Here is a 15,408-nt window from a genome sequence, read left to right as displayed (position 1 = left end):
TGGTTCGCCATCCTGTGACCCCAGGAGGCCTGAGCAACTGGACCACGCCATCCCCCACAATCTCTCCCTCGCCGAACTCACAACAGCGACACAACATGGGAGCCGGTGCGCCCTGCTGCTCACCCCCTCTGTCTCCACTCAGCAAGTGATCCCAGGGCGCACACAGCAGTCCCCACCTAGCACGGCCCCATCCCCATGGTGGACGGTTGAGGGGTCCCTGAGCCCAGGGTCCAGGAGATGTGGTGGGGGGCAGGGGGAGGACGGCACCCCTGAGGAAGGGGAGGCAGTCACCTGCCCCCCTCTCCTGCCCCCCAAGGGCTCTCCCGGAACCTCAAGGAGACGCGTGGGTGGGGCAGGGCCACCAGCCCAAGTCCTCCGGTCACATGCTGCTTCTCTGGACTCGGGCGAGTCACAGGTCCTGTCTTGGCATTTTCCCGGGGTGGGGCAGGGGCAGGGGCGGAGGCCTGCGGGCTTCACGGGACGAAGCGGCAGGCAGAGGCAGGGAGGACCCGGGCTGAGGCAGGGAGGACCCGGGCTGAGGCGTGCAGGAAGTGCAGACTCCCAGAGGTGTGGACCCCTGCCCGGAGGGTGGACAGCGCGAGCCTAGAGCGGGCACCCCACTGAAGAGAAAGAGGGCGACCAGATGCGTGCAGGGCCCCCCCACCGCAGACACTCCCCAGAGGGGCCCAGGGAGGACAGCACAGAGTAACTAAATACTGTTTAATTCCCCTCCCCCCAGCGCCCGAAGCCCTACTCAGGTGGGGGGGGCGGCTCCTCCAGGGTCGGGTCCATGGTGATGGTCACGAGGCCATGCTCTTCCAGGGGCTGCATCATGGGGACCGCCATGTCGGGGTCCATGAGGTGGGACTCCACGTGCACCGTGCGCAGGTCCATGCGGTCTTCCTGCACCCCGAAGTGCCCCACCATCCTGCGCAGCACGGCCTGGTCAGGCCGGCTGCAGGCCGCCCCGGCCACCCAGGCTTCCACCTCCCGGGGGCCTCCACCTCCCAGGGGCACAGCTCACCCTTGGGGCCCTCCCCTGGGGTCACTCACCTGCTGTCCATGTGTGCAGGGCACGTTTCACTGGGGTGGGGGGGATAAAGGTGAGGCGTGAGTCTGTGAACAACGCAGCTGGCCTCCAAGCGTCCAGAGGTGCCCCCCCTCCACCTCTCCCTAACCCAGTCTGAGAGACATCCTTCCCAAGTCCTGCTGACCTCACCCGGTGAGACTGGGAGGCTGGGGGGACAGCTTGACCCACAGTCCCCACCCGCCCCCCGCCGGTCAGCCCTGGGATTCACGCACCCCTTGGCTCGAATGACACCAACGGCCACGATGACCAGGGCGCAGAAGCAGCTAGCACTGATGCCCGCCAGCACCACCAGCAGGGCGATGAGGGCCTCGCGGCTGAGGCCGAGGCTGCACTCGCAGTAGGCTCCAGCTGCAGAGACACGGCCGGGCAGCCAAGGGGCCCGAGTCACCTGCCAGTGGCCGACCTGTGAACCCCGCCCCCGCGGCCCCTGGGCCTGGCTGGGCATGGCCGGGGCTGGGGGAGGCCGCACCTGCAGCAGGGATGAGCAAAAGGGACAGGCACATGAGGCCGAGGGGGCCGCCGAGCAGGCGGGAGTCGGGCTGGGGACAGGCGGCCATGTCCAGCCCCCGGCCCGCCGCACGCCTCTGGCCGGAGCTTGGCGGAAGGCGCTGACCTCACAATGGAGCTGTGAGGCAGGAAGGGCGGGGGCAGGGCCTCTCCTGGAGCTTCGCTGCCCTGGGAGCTGGGGGCCTCGGGGAGCCCTGGGCAGTTGGTCCCCAGGATGGACAGGGCTGATAGGGCGGCCTGGAGTGCCCCGGCCAGGTCTGAGGCAGGGTGGCGGCGGGGCTGCCCTGGCCTTGGGGGAGGACCACTTCATGGGAAGCGGTACCACCTGTACTGGGGCCCCTGGGGGCAGGGAGGCGGCGGCCTGGAAAGCCCACAGTGGGCAAGCCCCAGCCTCTGTTTGTCAGGATGAGGGCTGCAGCAGCTTGGTGGAGGGAGGCTGGCCTGGGGTGCAGCTGACTAATGTCCCCACACTCCCCAGAGCAGGAGGCCTGGGCCTGGGACCTGGCAGTGTTCGCAGAACACCCTTGAGCAGGCGGCTCTTAAACCACTATGACAGCGTCTGGAGCTCTGGGTTAGTTGTGTTGTTAGTTAGAACTCATGGCCAGCTCTGCGGTCTGTTCCCTGTGTGACCTTCCCACACACCAGACAAGTGCGGCTCGTGGGAGCTCCAAGTTAACCTCAGCCCTTCCCCTAAGGACCTGGCAAGCAAACTCAGGCAGCAGGAGGAAATACCTGTCCCACACCTGACCCTCCAAGGCACTGGGGGCTGCAGCCAAACCCTGGTTGCCAGGGACTTCCCTGACCCTCGCACGGTGCCACTTCCTGGGGGCGGCTCCTGGCACACCTCTGCACCCGATGACTGAGGCAGTGACTTGAGACGCTGGGTTTCACACGCTCGTGCAGAGTCCAGAGGGACTTGGGGCAGGTGTGCCCATGCCCAGGGGCCGGCAATGCCACCCTGCCAGGCCGGTCCAGCCGGTTTCACCCAGGCTAGGACAACGAAGACAGGCCCAGCCCAGTGCCAGGCAGGAAGTCCTCTTCCCGTGACCACAGCACAGCCCCCGGGTGGTCCGAGTCCAAAGGGGACACCTGCCAGCCCCTCACCATCCACAGACCCCTCAGGCTCTGCGAGGCCCTCCACGTCTTCCTTCAAACCCCGTGGCAAACCCCAACCTGGGGCGTAAGGAGTCTTAGAGCGAGCTCCTGGTGGCCCTGCGGTCAGGGCTCCGGGTGCCCCTGCCACGGCTGGGGTTCAGTCCCTGATCGGGGAATCGAGACCCCAGATGACCCTTGGTGTGGCCAAAAAAAAGGGAAGGGCCCTGGAAGCAAAGCCAGCACTGGGGCCCTCAAGCAGAACAGGACAGGAGGGGCGCTGGGGTGAGACCGGGGGAGCCAGGGGGCCTGGGACGCCCTGCGGAGGGGGTGGGCAGTGCAGACGCTTGTCCTGAAGGGCCTTTGTCACCTGGGGCGGCAGTGCCACCAGGATTGAGCGGGTCCAGCCAGACAAGCTGAATGAATGAAGGTTGGGCTGCAGTGCCTGTGATGCTCAGCACAGCTTGAAGGCCTCAGGCCTGGCACCAACACCCACCCCACCGCCTCCTGGGAGCTGGGGCGGGGCCAGTGCTGGGCCTCCAGAGCGGCTGGACGGGGCCTGTGCGCAGCCCTGGGGGCGGCTGGCTCCCTGGGCCCGGCCTCTCCCTTGGGGGAACAGCCTGGCCCCCGGGCACCCCCAAGCACACCTCAGGGGCGTGGGAGGGGTGGGTCTTTCAGAAAGCACGCCTCACTGTCAGCCCCCAGCACTGACTGCTAGACCACAGCGGGGACACAGGCAGCCCCTCGCGCTGCAGATGCGAGGGGCCACCTGTCTGCCCACCCGCCTCACACGTTCTGACAACACCCTGGGGCCACAGGAGCCCTGGGGCTCTCAGCCCAGCACTGGGGTCTGGACCCTCAGGCCGGGTAGAGGGAGGGGGACCCGAGTTCTCTCCAAGGCCAGAGGGGTGAGGCCAGGGCTGGGGGCCCTTGGGCAGAGATCCAGGAGGTCTGTTTCCCAGTTGGCTGCCCCTCATTGGCCGGAGCCACGAGCCTGACGTGGGTTTTCGTTAGCCACGGTGACCGGACACTCATGTGCCAGGACTCCTCCCGGCCTGGAGCCCACACAGGTGTGCAGCCCCCACCTGCTGGGGGGACCCTCTCTGCCTGGATGCGAGGAGGCCAGATGTGCAGAACCGGAGCACACGCCCAGAGTCGGCGGCGCGGGGAGGGCCTGAGCATGTGTCCCTGGGGCCACAGAGCTGACACGACACGGAGCATGAAGAACCATCTCTTTACTCGCATTCTGGGGGGGCGCGGGCGGGGCCTGGCGGCGGCTCAGCCACAACTCTTGGGCAGGCGGTAGACGCCGGCGGAATAGACGAGCTGCTGGTCGCGCACCTTCCTCTGCAGGAAGCCCTGGAGCTCCTGCAGGTCGATCTCGGCCAGCGCGGGGCCGGTGACCACGAACATGCGCAGCATGCTGTAGATGCGCTCCAGCGACAGGCTCTCCAGGTTGGTCAGCATGGCCTGGATGTACGTCCAGAAGAGCTGGGGGAACAGCCACGGTCAGGCCGCCCCGCCCCACCCCCGCCCCCCGCCCCCGCGGGCGGGCCGGGCGCACCAGCAGCTCCTCCTCCTTCTGGTCGGCTTGCGAGGCCAGGCCCGAGTCGCTCTCGTCGTCGCTGTCGACCAGCACCATGTTATCTCGGTCCTGCGGCCGCTCTTCCTCCACTACCGAGAAGGTGCCGGCCGGCTCCTCGCGCAGCACGCCCTGCTGCAGCCACACGGACAGGCGGCGCCGCAGCAGCGCGGCCGGCATCTTCACCGCCTCGCTCAGCTCCTCCAGGCCCCAGCTGGCTGCGGGCAGGCGGCGGGCGTGGGCGGGCGGGCTCCGCTGTGCCCCTCGCGGGCCCAGCTCGGCAGGACCTGGGGGAGGGGCTGGCGGCGGGGAGCCGCTCGGGCCCGCCCACCCTCCTCGGGAAACGGGGCGTGTCCTCCTAGGGGCGTGGCTGAGGCGGGGCCGGCTGGGGTGGGGCGGGGCCGGCTGGGGTGGGGTGGGGTCGGGGGTGGGCGCGGCTGGGGAGCTCACCTTGGTCCTGGAAATACAGCAAGACCACAGCCTGCACCGGGGTCACCGCCACGGACAGGGTGCGGTCAGCCAGCTCCACGTCCATTGTCACCAAGCCCAGGGTGTGCTTCCAGCTGAGCGTCCGCATGGCCTGGGGAGGACAGGGTCAGCGCGGGCCGTTCGGCGGGTCCCGCTGGACCAGGCTTTACAACCTGGGAGCAGGCGGGGAAGGGCTCCACCCCCACCCGGCGGGTGGCAGCTGCAGTGGCAGCCAAACCAGCACCCGGTGGGGTTCCAGTTTCCTCCCCTCAGCAAGCAGCACCCAACAGCCAGGCCACCGTGTCCCCACGAGACATGCCCACTTCTTGATCCCAGGATCTCAGAACGTGACCTGACCTGCAGATGTTGGTAGGGAAGACAAGGTCTGGGAGGGACGCGGGCCCTAACCTAATAGACCGGTGTACCTGTCAGAGGGTGGGTGCGCAGACACGGGAAGCAGAGTGGAGCTGGAAGATGGGGGAGGGACTGGTCTGCAGCCTCCAGGAGGCCCGCAGCCCCGCCCAGCCCTCCACCACAGACCCAGCCTACAGGGCCAGGAGCAGGTCCTACCGCTCTGCCACCTGGCGAGCAGGCTTTGTCACGGCCACCGCGGAATGGTGATAGACCTCAGTGCGGGCGGAGCGTGCTGCTGGAGCAAGCACCTTTCCCAGAAACACAGCTCTGGCTGTGGCGCTGGGGGAGGGGAGGACTTGGAACGTTCTGAGCTGCGTGCTCGTGAAGCCAGGGTTGCCCTGGGGAGACTACAGGGAGAAACACAACCCAAAAGGCCCTTCCGGTGAGGCCTGTCGCAGCGCCCCTGGAAACGACTGCAAGGCGGCCGCTGAAGGAACAGCAGAGACAGCTCCGCTGGGGTGAGAGGGCTGGAGGGAGACGCGGGATGCTGGGCTGAGATTTCCAAGTGAAGTGTGGGAAGTGCAGCCTGCAGCTTCCTCACTGCTCGTGTGAACCGAGGGGGAATCCAAGGAGGACCGGCGAGCCCAAAGGAGCGCACCACGCCACGCACCCCGCGACAGAGCGCACCTCCACGGGGCCCGAGAGGGGAGCTGTGTCACAGCCACACCAGCCAGCAGCGTCCCGGGACCAGCACGGGGGGGAGCAGGAGAGGCACGGGAGCCCCGGTCCGGGCACTGGACGCTGAGACCTGCGTGCACGCCCCAGCAGGGCAGAGATGCTGGCCTGGGTCCCTAAAGGCAGCTTGTTAAGGTACGGTCACACGGAGTGGGGCCTGGGGTCCTCAGAGGAAGAGGGAACTCTGCACCAGACACTGGGAGAGGCCGGGTAACACGAGCTGGGGTCAGAGCGACGCACCCACAGCCAGGAGCACCTGGAGCTCGGCCACCACGAGAGGACAGAGGACCCTCTCTTGGAGCCTGTGGAGGGGGCACAGCCCTGCTAACACCCTGAATTGAGTTTCTGTTGATGTCACAGATGCCCTTGACAGATGCTGCAACTGAGAAAACAGGTCTCTGTCGTGTTTAAGGCACCTGTCTGTGGTCTTTGTTACGGCCACCACCGGGGACACCGGTAGGGTGACTCTGGGCCAAGCGCTGCCCCGAGTCCCGCAGCCTCCACGGCTCTGAAGGGAACGTGATGCTGAAGCTCTCCACAGTCAGCAGCTGGCCGGGTCCTAACCAGGCGCTGTGGCTCCAAACTGTGACCTTTTCAACCCCAACTCGGGTCTGCAGCGGGACAGCTGGGTGGCCAGCAGCAGAGGCCATGACCACCCCCATGTATGCAGCACCGCCCTCGGGCAGGAGACCCGCTGGGGGGAGCAGAGGCCCCCCCAGGCGCTCCAGCACCCAGCTGGAGGACAGCTGTCTCATTGGGCGCACCAACCTGAGAAGGGGGCCGTGTCTGAGTCTGCCTTCGGACCCAGGGGGACGCCCTGGAGGAAGCTGGTGGGGCCTCTCCTGACAGGCGTGCTGGGGCACAGAGGGAGGCTGGGGAGGGCCCCTCAGATGTCTTTAGCCAGGAAGGGGTGTGTGCGGCTGAGGCGGGGAGCACAGGCGGGCTCCAGGACCCTGGCCCCCGCCGCCCTCCCCTGGCTCTGGAAGGAAGCCCCTATGATCAGCTCTCCAGCGCTGAGCCTCTCCCGACTCAGAACCTCAGGTCTTCAACCTTAACAGCCACACCCAGCCCGCCCCGGCGCCGGCTCACAGCAAACCCAGAGGAGCCGCCAAATACCCCAAGAGAAGCCAGGAGACTCCCTGGAGACACCCACCGAGGCGACACAGTGGGTGTCCTGGGCCAAGCACTGCCACCAGCCCTGGGTTCTGAGAACAAGCGGGCGGACGTTGCAGAGGCAGCCCAGGGTCAAGACTCGCGCCAGCACCGTCGGGCACAGCAGAGCGTGGAGCGTGCGCACACATGGGCTCCAGGGAGAGCCAGAGGGCGTGGATCCCAGAGCAGACACAGGACTCGCCCGAGGCGCCCGCGGCCGCAGCAGCACAGCCCTACCTTCAGCTTCTCGTACTTCCGGCAGTAGACCTCCAGGGCCTCCCTGATGTCCTCGGGGACCTCCAGCTTCTCGTCCTTGAAGGGCGGCCAGAACTCGCTGGACAGGATGACGGCATAGACTCCGAAGGGCGGCTGCTCCTCGGCGGGCCGCTTCTCGTCCTCCTCCCGGATGTTGGCGTTGATGCGGCGCGAGTCCGCCATGTCCTGGGGAGACGGGCCTCCTGAGGGTCTGGGCGGGGGCGGGGACCAGGCGGCTGCGTGGAGCCCGGGCGCCTACCTTGAGCATGACCTCACAGAAGTGCATCGGGGCCTCGCCAAAGCGCAGTTTCAGCAGCTCCACGTTGCGAATCTCCCTGCAAGCACGCGTCTCTGAGGGCTCAGTGCCCCTGCCCCAGCCAGCCCCTGCGGGCGACACCCAGCGCCCTGCACCCCCGTCCCCCAGCCCAGGGGTCCAGGCGGGGGCCCCAGGAGCGGCCACTCCAAGTTCTTAGGCCGTCCCCAGGCACCCAGGCAGCGGTCCAGCACAGGCTGGTCCCTGCCGCGCCTGGGGACCGTGCTCGTCTCCACTGTACACTGGAGCTGACAGAGGACAACTGTCCTGAGTCAGGGCCACGCCTTCCCTGGACGCAGGGCGACCCCGCAGGCCTCACCGCTCAGGGCTGAAGCTGAATTGGTGCAGCAGGCGGTCGGCTAGCAGCGAACGGTACTCATTGATGAAGAGGTCCTTGCTGCCATAGATGCTGACCAGCAGGCTGATGATGTCTGAGGAGCGCCGCTTGGAGCTGGACTTTCCTGGAGGCCAGGCACACGGGCACCTCATACGTGGAAGCGGCACCGTCTGCGCCGAGTAGCCTACCCACTGCACCCCCGCGTGAGGCCTGGCTCTGGGTCCCTGGTGCAGACGTGCCGAAACCTGCCCCTCCTCCAGCGGAAGCAGCAGGGCCAGGGGGCGGGGTGGGGGGGCAGGCAGGGCACCCCCTAGGGCTCTGATGGGGGCCACAGTCCACGTGGGCCCAGCCAGCCAGGGGAAGCACCCTGGGGAACCAGGCCAGGTCGGGCATGGACCAAGGACCTCCTAAAGCTCGAGTGCATGCAGCGACAACCTGGAGGCCAGAGCTCCGACCCGACTGGGCCCCCCTACGACCCCAGGCCTCGCAGGGCTGCCTGACGCTGACCTGGATCTGCATCCACAGGGTCAGGGACCCAGTCCTCCGGCTCGCCAGAGTCGTCCTCACTGTCCTGCCCGGTCTCTAGGCTCGCAGGGTCCGTCTTGGACAGCTCAACAGCCAAGTCGCCCGTCCCATCCGAGTCCCCCGTCAGCCCCGCCACAATCTGCCGCACTGTGTCCTCACGCGTCCTGGTGAACACGAGCCCTCGTCGCCTGCTCCAGCCAACCCCGTGACCCCACCGACCCCCGCAGGCAGCACCCAGCAGGCACATGCTGAAGGCAAGGCCATCAGACTCCACTGCCACCCCCCAAATTTAAAAAGCCACTGTGTCCTGCATCAGGGGCTGAGACGACAAGACACATCCGGGCCAAGCCACGCAGGGCCAGGGGCCAGCAGGCTCAAGTCTCTACTGCCCCAGGGGCTCCTGGCTGGCTGCGCTCCTTGGCCAACAGTCAAGAGGCTGCTCCCCGGGGTGAAAAGGCCAACACAAGACCCGTCCCTCCCATCAGCCCTGGGCCAGCTCGCAAAGAGGCAAAGTTGAGCCTGTGTGTCCATCTGCGCTGACCTGGCTCTTGGCCGGCACACGGGTGTGGTGACCCTGGGCTGCAGGCCCACGGCCAGCACTGGCAAAAGGAAGGCGCCCAGCTGGGCTGCCCAACCTGGGAGGACGCCTGGTGCCCAGGGGACCACGTCCTTTTGCTCCACCAAGGCCTGCAGGGGCTCAGCAGCACAAGTGGGGCTGGGGGCCCTGAGGGTTCCCTCAGCTGCCCCGCGCTCACCGCAGGTACCGGCGAATGGGCTCACAGGCCACCTCCAGGACAACCATGGATGGGTCCAGCACGCGCAGCGCCTTGATAGCAGAGATGTACAGGGTGATGATGTCACACGTGTTCACGCCTGCGGTCGGGACAGGAGACCCCGAGCAACACAGTGACGCGGAGACAGACACCCCGGTCAGGTGACCCACAGGTCCCACTGCGCCGTCACCCCCAGTACGTGATCTGCGGTACTGCCCCTCCTCCAGCCCCACCGCCGGTACTGAAGAGTGGACCTGTTCTCACAGGCTGCGGCAGAACCCCGCCCCCGAGGGCCACAGAAAAGCTTCTTCACCCCTCCCAGGCTCTACCTGGGTGGAGCAGCCGCGTCTCCAGGGCAGCCTTGAGGGACACGAGCAGCTGCGGCCTCTGGTCGGTCCTCTCCAGGCAGTACTTGAGGTCTTCCACAGCGGGCCTGGAATCCGGGAAGTCTGTGGGGAAAGGCTGATCCTGGCACGTGCACACGTGGTGTGCCCACAGACAGGTGGACGGAGGCCTGGAGGGTGAGCGGCCACACCTCCACAGGCTGCAGAGAGAGGCCCTGCGGGGGGCCAGGTGTGGCCCCTGTGCCCTCAGGGGCCCGCACCCTTGAGCACAGCCACCCCGAGGAGCAGATGGGCGGAGCAGAGCCCAAGGGCCAGTGCAGAGCTAGGGGGCAGACAAGGCGCCTCTCCTGCCCAATGTGGATGCTGGGTGGGGCCCGGCTGTGCTCCAGAGGCAGGGGTCCTGGTGTCCCTGACCCCCATCGCAGGCTGAGGGCAGAGGCGAGCGCAGGGGCTCCCGGCGGGCGGGCTGACCTCGGATGATGCTGAAGAGCTCCTCGATGCGCAGGCCGGCGTAGATGCGGTAGAAGAACCTCTGCACGTGGCACCGCCAGCGGCGCAGGGTGGTGCCCGGCTCTGGGGACGCGGGCCTGCTGGGGCCGTCCTGCAGGAACACCTTGCCCAGCCAGCCGACCACTCTCTCAATCCACTGTCGGGAGAGCACAGGTGTGGGGCTCCAGGGCCCAAGCCCAGGGCAGAGGTGCAGCTGCCTGCCACGGGCTGGGCCTTGGGAGCCCCAGGCCACCTGTCCGAGACCAGGAGCACAGTGAGATCAGCAGATGGGGGCCTGAAGGGGCCTCCCAGGGCCTCCCCCCACACACACCAGCACCAGGCTCGTCTCCGGCCACACTAGCTCTCACAGAGAGCGCTGCGTCTGAGTGGACGGACACACCCTGGGGACCGCGCACCCGGCCAGCAGCAAGACGGCCCGGACAGTCTGCCGCCTGGGGACAGGACAGCTATCCCCGGGCCTCCAGGCGTGCGCTACACCCCGCTGCAGGGGCCCCAGCACTGAACACCACCCCACCCTCAGCACTGCAGCGCACACACGTCCTCAGGAGACAGGCAGCAGGATGTAGCAGAGGAGGGCAGGTGGGAAGTGAGGCAGGCTGAGAGCCCCACGGTTGGGCCCAGCTCTCCCACAATGTTGTGCAGCCCAGGGCAGGCCCCAGGCCACGCCCCAACAGCATGGACACCCCAAGGCCCCTCGCTGGGACAGCCCAGACCTTAGGGCTGCCTCTAGCCATGTGGCCCTGCACAGATCTCAGCAAGCATGTCACAGGCTCTTCCTCACTGGCGCCAGGGTGGGCCCAGGATGACCAGCCTCCACCCAGCACCAAGACAGCTTCAGTCACCAGCAGCGCCCTGATTCACCCAGGTCACCACACTCTGCCCACTTCTAAAGCCAAGGCACCTAGTCAGTTTTGCCAGCAGCCTCTTCTCGTCTGTGGGCGGGGGGCAGGGCCTCACCTTATGGAACTCTCGCAGGAAGGAGCGTTCGTACTCCCCCCGACAACGGTCCTCCATCCGCTCCCGGGTCACCTGGTGCAGGGTGCTGGTCACAGCCTCGGCGCTGACCCGCTCCAGCAGACTGAGCCTGTGCCTGGAGGAGAGCCCTGCCCGTGTTGCACACGGCACACGCACCCGCCCCACACCCTCAGCACAGCCTCCTGCAGCCCTCCCGCTGGGGCAAAACCGCATCGGGGAATTCAAGGCAAAGCCGCTGAGATGACAGAGCACCGGTAAGGCACCTCCCGCTCTCCCCAAGGGGTCAGCGTCTCTGGCTACTGGGGTGGAGGCCTCGTCCACCTCCTAACAACGGCCCTCAAACAATAGCTAAAGACGTCACTGCTCCGGCCACGTACACTTTTATTACGTACATCTGTTTACCACAGATGTAGCAGTCTCTGCTTCTCAGTGCTGATCCTGACCCGTGATGGCAGAAACCCCAAGAGAACAAAGCTTCTGTGGAACACGCCACACCCTCAGTCCCGTGAGAAGACTCTGACAGCTGTGCAGCTGCCACGTCACTCAAACTGACAAAACCATCATAAGGGGCCACGGGACGTCCCGAGTGGCCCAGGGGTTAAGAATCCTCCCAATGCAGAGGATACAGGTTCAATTCCTGGTTGGGGAACTAAGATCCCATATGTCATGGGGCAACTAAGCCCCACGCCGCAGCTTCTGAGCCCACAGGCCACAACCAGAGAGAAGCCCATGCAGCACAGCAAGAGAGCCCACGTGCCACAGCCAAGACCCAACACAGCCAAGTAAATAATGGGAAAGTAGGTATTTTATAGAAGTAAGCATCCACAGAAAGTCAGGGACCCCTATGACACGACCTGGGTCGGACGACAGAATCCTTCCCTCCTCACAAGGCTAGAAAGGCCAGCACTTTGCCCAGCATGCTGGTCTAATCTCTGACTTGCTCTACAGAGAAGAAATAGCAACCGTACTTTTCTCAATTCCCAGACAAACGTCATTCCACTTCTGAGAGCTTACAATAGGCACAACAGAATTCTGCTGTGAAACTGAGAATCATGTAGTCTTAGTGTAAGCAAAGTACAAAGTTCTGAGCCAGGGTGAATGACAAATGCACCCATGGCAAGGACAAGAAGCATAAACTCATAGAGCACACACACCCTGAGAACCCTTGGGAACCAGGGCAAGTGGCAGAGACCACCCCCGGCCAGCCATCCAGCTCTCTGCAGGGGCGGGCTGGACCCAGAGGGGCGAGCAGGAGCCGAGAGGGACAGGGACGCAGGGCGCGCAGGCGCAGTACTCACAGGACCTGGCTGAGCCGGTGGAACTGCTCCAGCGCCTGGCGGCACCAGCACCGCTGCTTGTCACTGCCGCAGCCCGCGCACAGCGGGCTCTGCAGAAGGCGGTAGTACCGGCGGCGGGCATACCTGCTGTCCAACTCCCCCTCCAGTTCCGGGTCTGTGCCTCCTTCCCCCTTTCTCTTACTCTGCATGTAAACTCTCAAGAAGCGCCCATAGAGGCGCTGGATCATCTCCTGAAAAGCTCTGGGAGTCGAAAAGAACAGGACGCCTCGCAACGTGGTGTGGACCTTCTCCCGAAGCCCCTGAGCACCGGTGCCCATCAGCAAGCCCAGGCGAGTCCATTTCTCCAGGAGCTCTAGACTACGCAGGTAGGGATCCAGGCGGCTCTCCAGCAGACCGAAAGCATCGAGGAGCAACAGAAGGCACTGGGGTTCGTCCGCACAGTTCTCGCGCTGAGAGATGGCATTCCAGAACTCGAGGGAGATGTTGGCCTGCAGGTCGGTCTGCAGCACCTCTACGAACCACTCCTCCAGGACCGAGTGCAGACCGTGGCCCCTGAGCACTTCCACCGCCGCCCGGAGCTCCTCCTCTTTTGGAGGGACGGCACCGCTGGTCCGGGAGGACGCCTGCAGTACAGAAAACCGTGAGGAGGAGGGGACGCAGCGCGGAGGTGGAGAGGGTGGAGACAGGTAAGGACAAGCGGGAAAGGGACAGCGCGGACGGAAGGCCACTGGAACCCCGCCGCCCTTCGTCGCAGGGACGCAGGCCCACGCGAGGGAAGGGCTGTGGAACACGGAGGGAAGCCAGGACGGACGCCCTCTTCTCGGGCCTCACCAGTCCCAGCGCGGCCGGAGGCACCAGCCCAGTGCTCACGGTGTTCCAGGCCGCCAGCAGCTCCTGCGCAGGCCCCGCGTCACGGCCCGCCTCCGCCGCCGCCGCCATCTGCGACCACCAGCCCCCAGAGCCGCTCGGCGAGGCGCGCCGCGATGACGCCGGGCTGGGCGCGCACGCGCGACGATGACGCACACGGTGCGCGGCGAGAGGCGCAGGGGCGGTGACGCTGCTGGGGGCGGGGCGAGCGGAGATCGTGCGCAGGCGCCGAGGGGGGCGGCAGCGGCGGTTGGGGCGGCGAGGCACGGCGGCGACCATGACCCAGCAAGGCGCGGCGCTGCAGAATTACAACAACGAGCTGGTCAAGTGTGAGTGGCCGCGCGGCGAGGCCGGCGGGCAGGCTGGGAGGGCGGCGGGGTCGCCGGCCTGCGGGCCCGGGCCGGTGCTGGCCCGCAGCGCGCGGTTGTTCCGGCCGGAGCGGCCCGGACTCCGGGCGGAGCCGCGGAGTGGCCGCCCCGAGAGCCGGCGTGTGTGGCGCGAGCAGGGTGCGGGGGCCTGGGCGCGCTCGGCCCCTCAGACAGCATGGGGGCTCGCGCGGGGCCTTCTGAGACGCCAGACGCCCTGGGACGCCGGCCGCCGGCCTGGTCTGGGCGCCCGGGCCTTCACTGGCCTCTCGCCTCGCGCGCTGGGGCCGGCGCTCCCGTTCCCGCCGCAGCCCCCGGCGCCCACCGCGCCCGCTCCCCGCCCGTCCCAGGCATCGAGGAGCTGTGCCAGAAGCGGGAGGAGCTGTGCCGGCAGATCCAGCAGGAGGAGGAGGAGAAGCAGAGGCTGCAGAACGAGGTGAGGCAGCTGACGGAGAAGCTGGCCCGAGTCAACGAGAACCTGGCGCGTAAGATCGCCTCTCGGAACGAGTTCGATCGGACCATCGCGGAGACAGAAGCCGCCTACCTCAAGGTGGGGCTCGGGTCCGGGTGCTGGCCCTGAGGCGCCTAGACAGGTCGTCGGCCCCCGTGGAGTGACAGCGCGGCCTGGGTCCTACTGTTGGCGTCTTGTCGCCGTGTCGCTGGCTCCAGACTGAGCAGCAGCGGCAGCCGGAGGTGTGAGCCGGCTTCCCAGGGTGTGAGCAGTGGGCTTTGGGCTATACTCAGAGGGGAGCAGGGCCCGGCATAGGAGAGGGCGCCGGGCTGTGGCAACCTTCCGACGGGAGGAAGAGTGTTAACTGGCTGGTGTCTCTGTCCGCAGATCCTGGAGAGCTCGCAGACTCTGCTTAGTGTCCTGAAGCGAGAAGCGGGGAACCTGACAAAGGCCACAGCCTCAGAGCAGAAGAGCAGTGGAGGCAAGGAGAGCTGATGAGGCCGCGGGTGGGGGTCCTGCCTGTGGTCAGCGCCCCCCGCAAGCCTGTCTTCAAAGCATCTTTGTTCTTCAGGGAAGCAGCTTTCTCCTTTTGTTGTCTTTGGTGCCAAGAGAGGCAACTGCCAAGCTCCATTGGCTCTGGGTGACAGGATGGCCCTGGGTGTAGCCCACCCAGTGGGGGTCCCAGTCCTGCACTCACGCAGGCTCTGGGGAGGGTAGCTCTGTGCAGGGCCCCCACACCCCCCGGGCTGCAGGGAAGGCCCTGCTTCTAAACTTAGCACCGCAGGAGTCCCCAGACTTCCTCCCTCAGCTGGTAGGTGCCCAGGCAAGTGGGGGAGGGGCCGGGGCCCTTCGTCACCTCAGAGCTTGCCCTGGAGGCCTGTGACTGTCAATAAAGTTTGTAAAGATCCATGCCAGCCTGCTGCCTGTGTAGAGTATGGGGCTGCCAGATGCAAACCGCACCCCCCCCGCCCAAGTCAGAACACAAAACCCTGGCCCAGCTGACATGTGGTTCTTTTTGAAGGAGAGAAGAGGGCCTGGAGTGGCTTTCCCTGTGTCCAGCCTTGTTGGCCTCAGGGATAGAGGTAAGGGTGCCCCTGAGCATTTCCTGTGACCTCTGCCACACCCGCTTCCTCTGAGCCTAGCACACAGCCCACACTTCACTGAAGGTGCCACTGCTCCTGGCCTCTAGCATAAGGCTGGGTCTAGGGGACCTTCTTGGCCTTAGAGCCCCCGGGAAGAGCTGCACTCCAGCCCAGGGACTCCGAACGCTGCGGGGCAGCATAGCACCCTTGCTTCCCACTCTCTCTGGTCACAAGCGGCGTCCGTGCAGCCTGGGGCCCAGCCCTCCATCCTGAGTCCTCTGGGCCCATCTCCTTGGCCTGTCAGCCCCGCTGGGGACCCCACAACTGCTGTCT

General features: G+C 66.4%; 3 protein-coding genes across 5 annotated transcripts; 1 reads left to right on the top strand and 2 right to left on the bottom strand.

The window, feature by feature from the left end:
• Positions 1-47: 47 nt before the first annotated feature.
• On the bottom strand, positions 48-1,647 carry TMEM210 (transmembrane protein 210). Of its 2 annotated transcripts, XM_070378629.1 has the most exons (4): positions 1,560-1,647; positions 1,303-1,438; positions 1,054-1,083; positions 48-928 (listed from the first exon to the last, which is right to left on the bottom strand). In XM_070378629.1, the coding sequence occupies exons 1-4, from the start codon at positions 1,645-1,647 to the stop codon at positions 751-753; spliced, it is 432 nt and encodes a 143-aa protein (XP_070234730.1). In that variant the 3' UTR covers positions 48-750. The 2 variants fall into 2 exon arrangements, with proteins under 2 accessions (XP_070234730.1, XP_005908717.2); XM_005908655.2 differs by having other exon boundaries at positions 1,303-1,579.
• Positions 1,648-3,909: 2,262 nt separating this feature from the next.
• ANAPC2 (anaphase promoting complex subunit 2) lies at positions 3,910-13,320 on the bottom strand. 2 transcript variants are annotated; one of them, XM_070378611.1, is made up of 13 exons: positions 13,142-13,320; positions 12,311-12,933; positions 10,995-11,127; positions 9,999-10,173; positions 9,513-9,632; positions 9,166-9,283; positions 8,393-8,574; positions 7,868-8,009; positions 7,495-7,570; positions 7,218-7,421; positions 4,722-4,851; positions 4,254-4,489; positions 3,910-4,180 (listed from the first exon to the last, which is right to left on the bottom strand). In XM_070378611.1, exons 1-13 carry the CDS (start codon positions 13,247-13,249, stop codon positions 3,968-3,970), a joined length of 2,460 nt encoding a protein of 819 aa, XP_070234712.1. In that variant the 5' UTR covers positions 13,250-13,320; the 3' UTR covers positions 3,910-3,967. The 2 variants fall into 2 exon arrangements, with proteins under 2 accessions (XP_070234712.1, XP_070234713.1); XM_070378612.1 differs by having other exon boundaries at positions 13,181-13,316.
• A 47-nt stretch (positions 13,321-13,367) lies between these two features.
• On the top strand, positions 13,368-14,913 carry SSNA1 (SS nuclear autoantigen 1). The gene is made up of 3 exons (XM_070378622.1): positions 13,368-13,506; positions 13,893-14,092; positions 14,381-14,913. The coding sequence occupies exons 1-3, from the start codon at positions 13,455-13,457 to the stop codon at positions 14,486-14,488; spliced, it is 360 nt and encodes a 119-aa protein (XP_070234723.1). The 5' UTR covers positions 13,368-13,454; the 3' UTR covers positions 14,489-14,913.
• Positions 14,914-15,408: the final 495 nt, after the last annotated feature.

This window comes from Bos mutus, chromosome 11 (assembly GCF_027580195.1).
Source record: "Bos mutus isolate GX-2022 chromosome 11, NWIPB_WYAK_1.1, whole genome shotgun sequence".
NCBI classification, from domain to species: Eukaryota; Metazoa; Chordata; class Mammalia; order Artiodactyla; family Bovidae; genus Bos; species Bos mutus.
The sequence above is the reverse complement of the archived record's forward strand: the minus strand, read 5'-3'. Positions and strand labels throughout refer to the sequence as shown.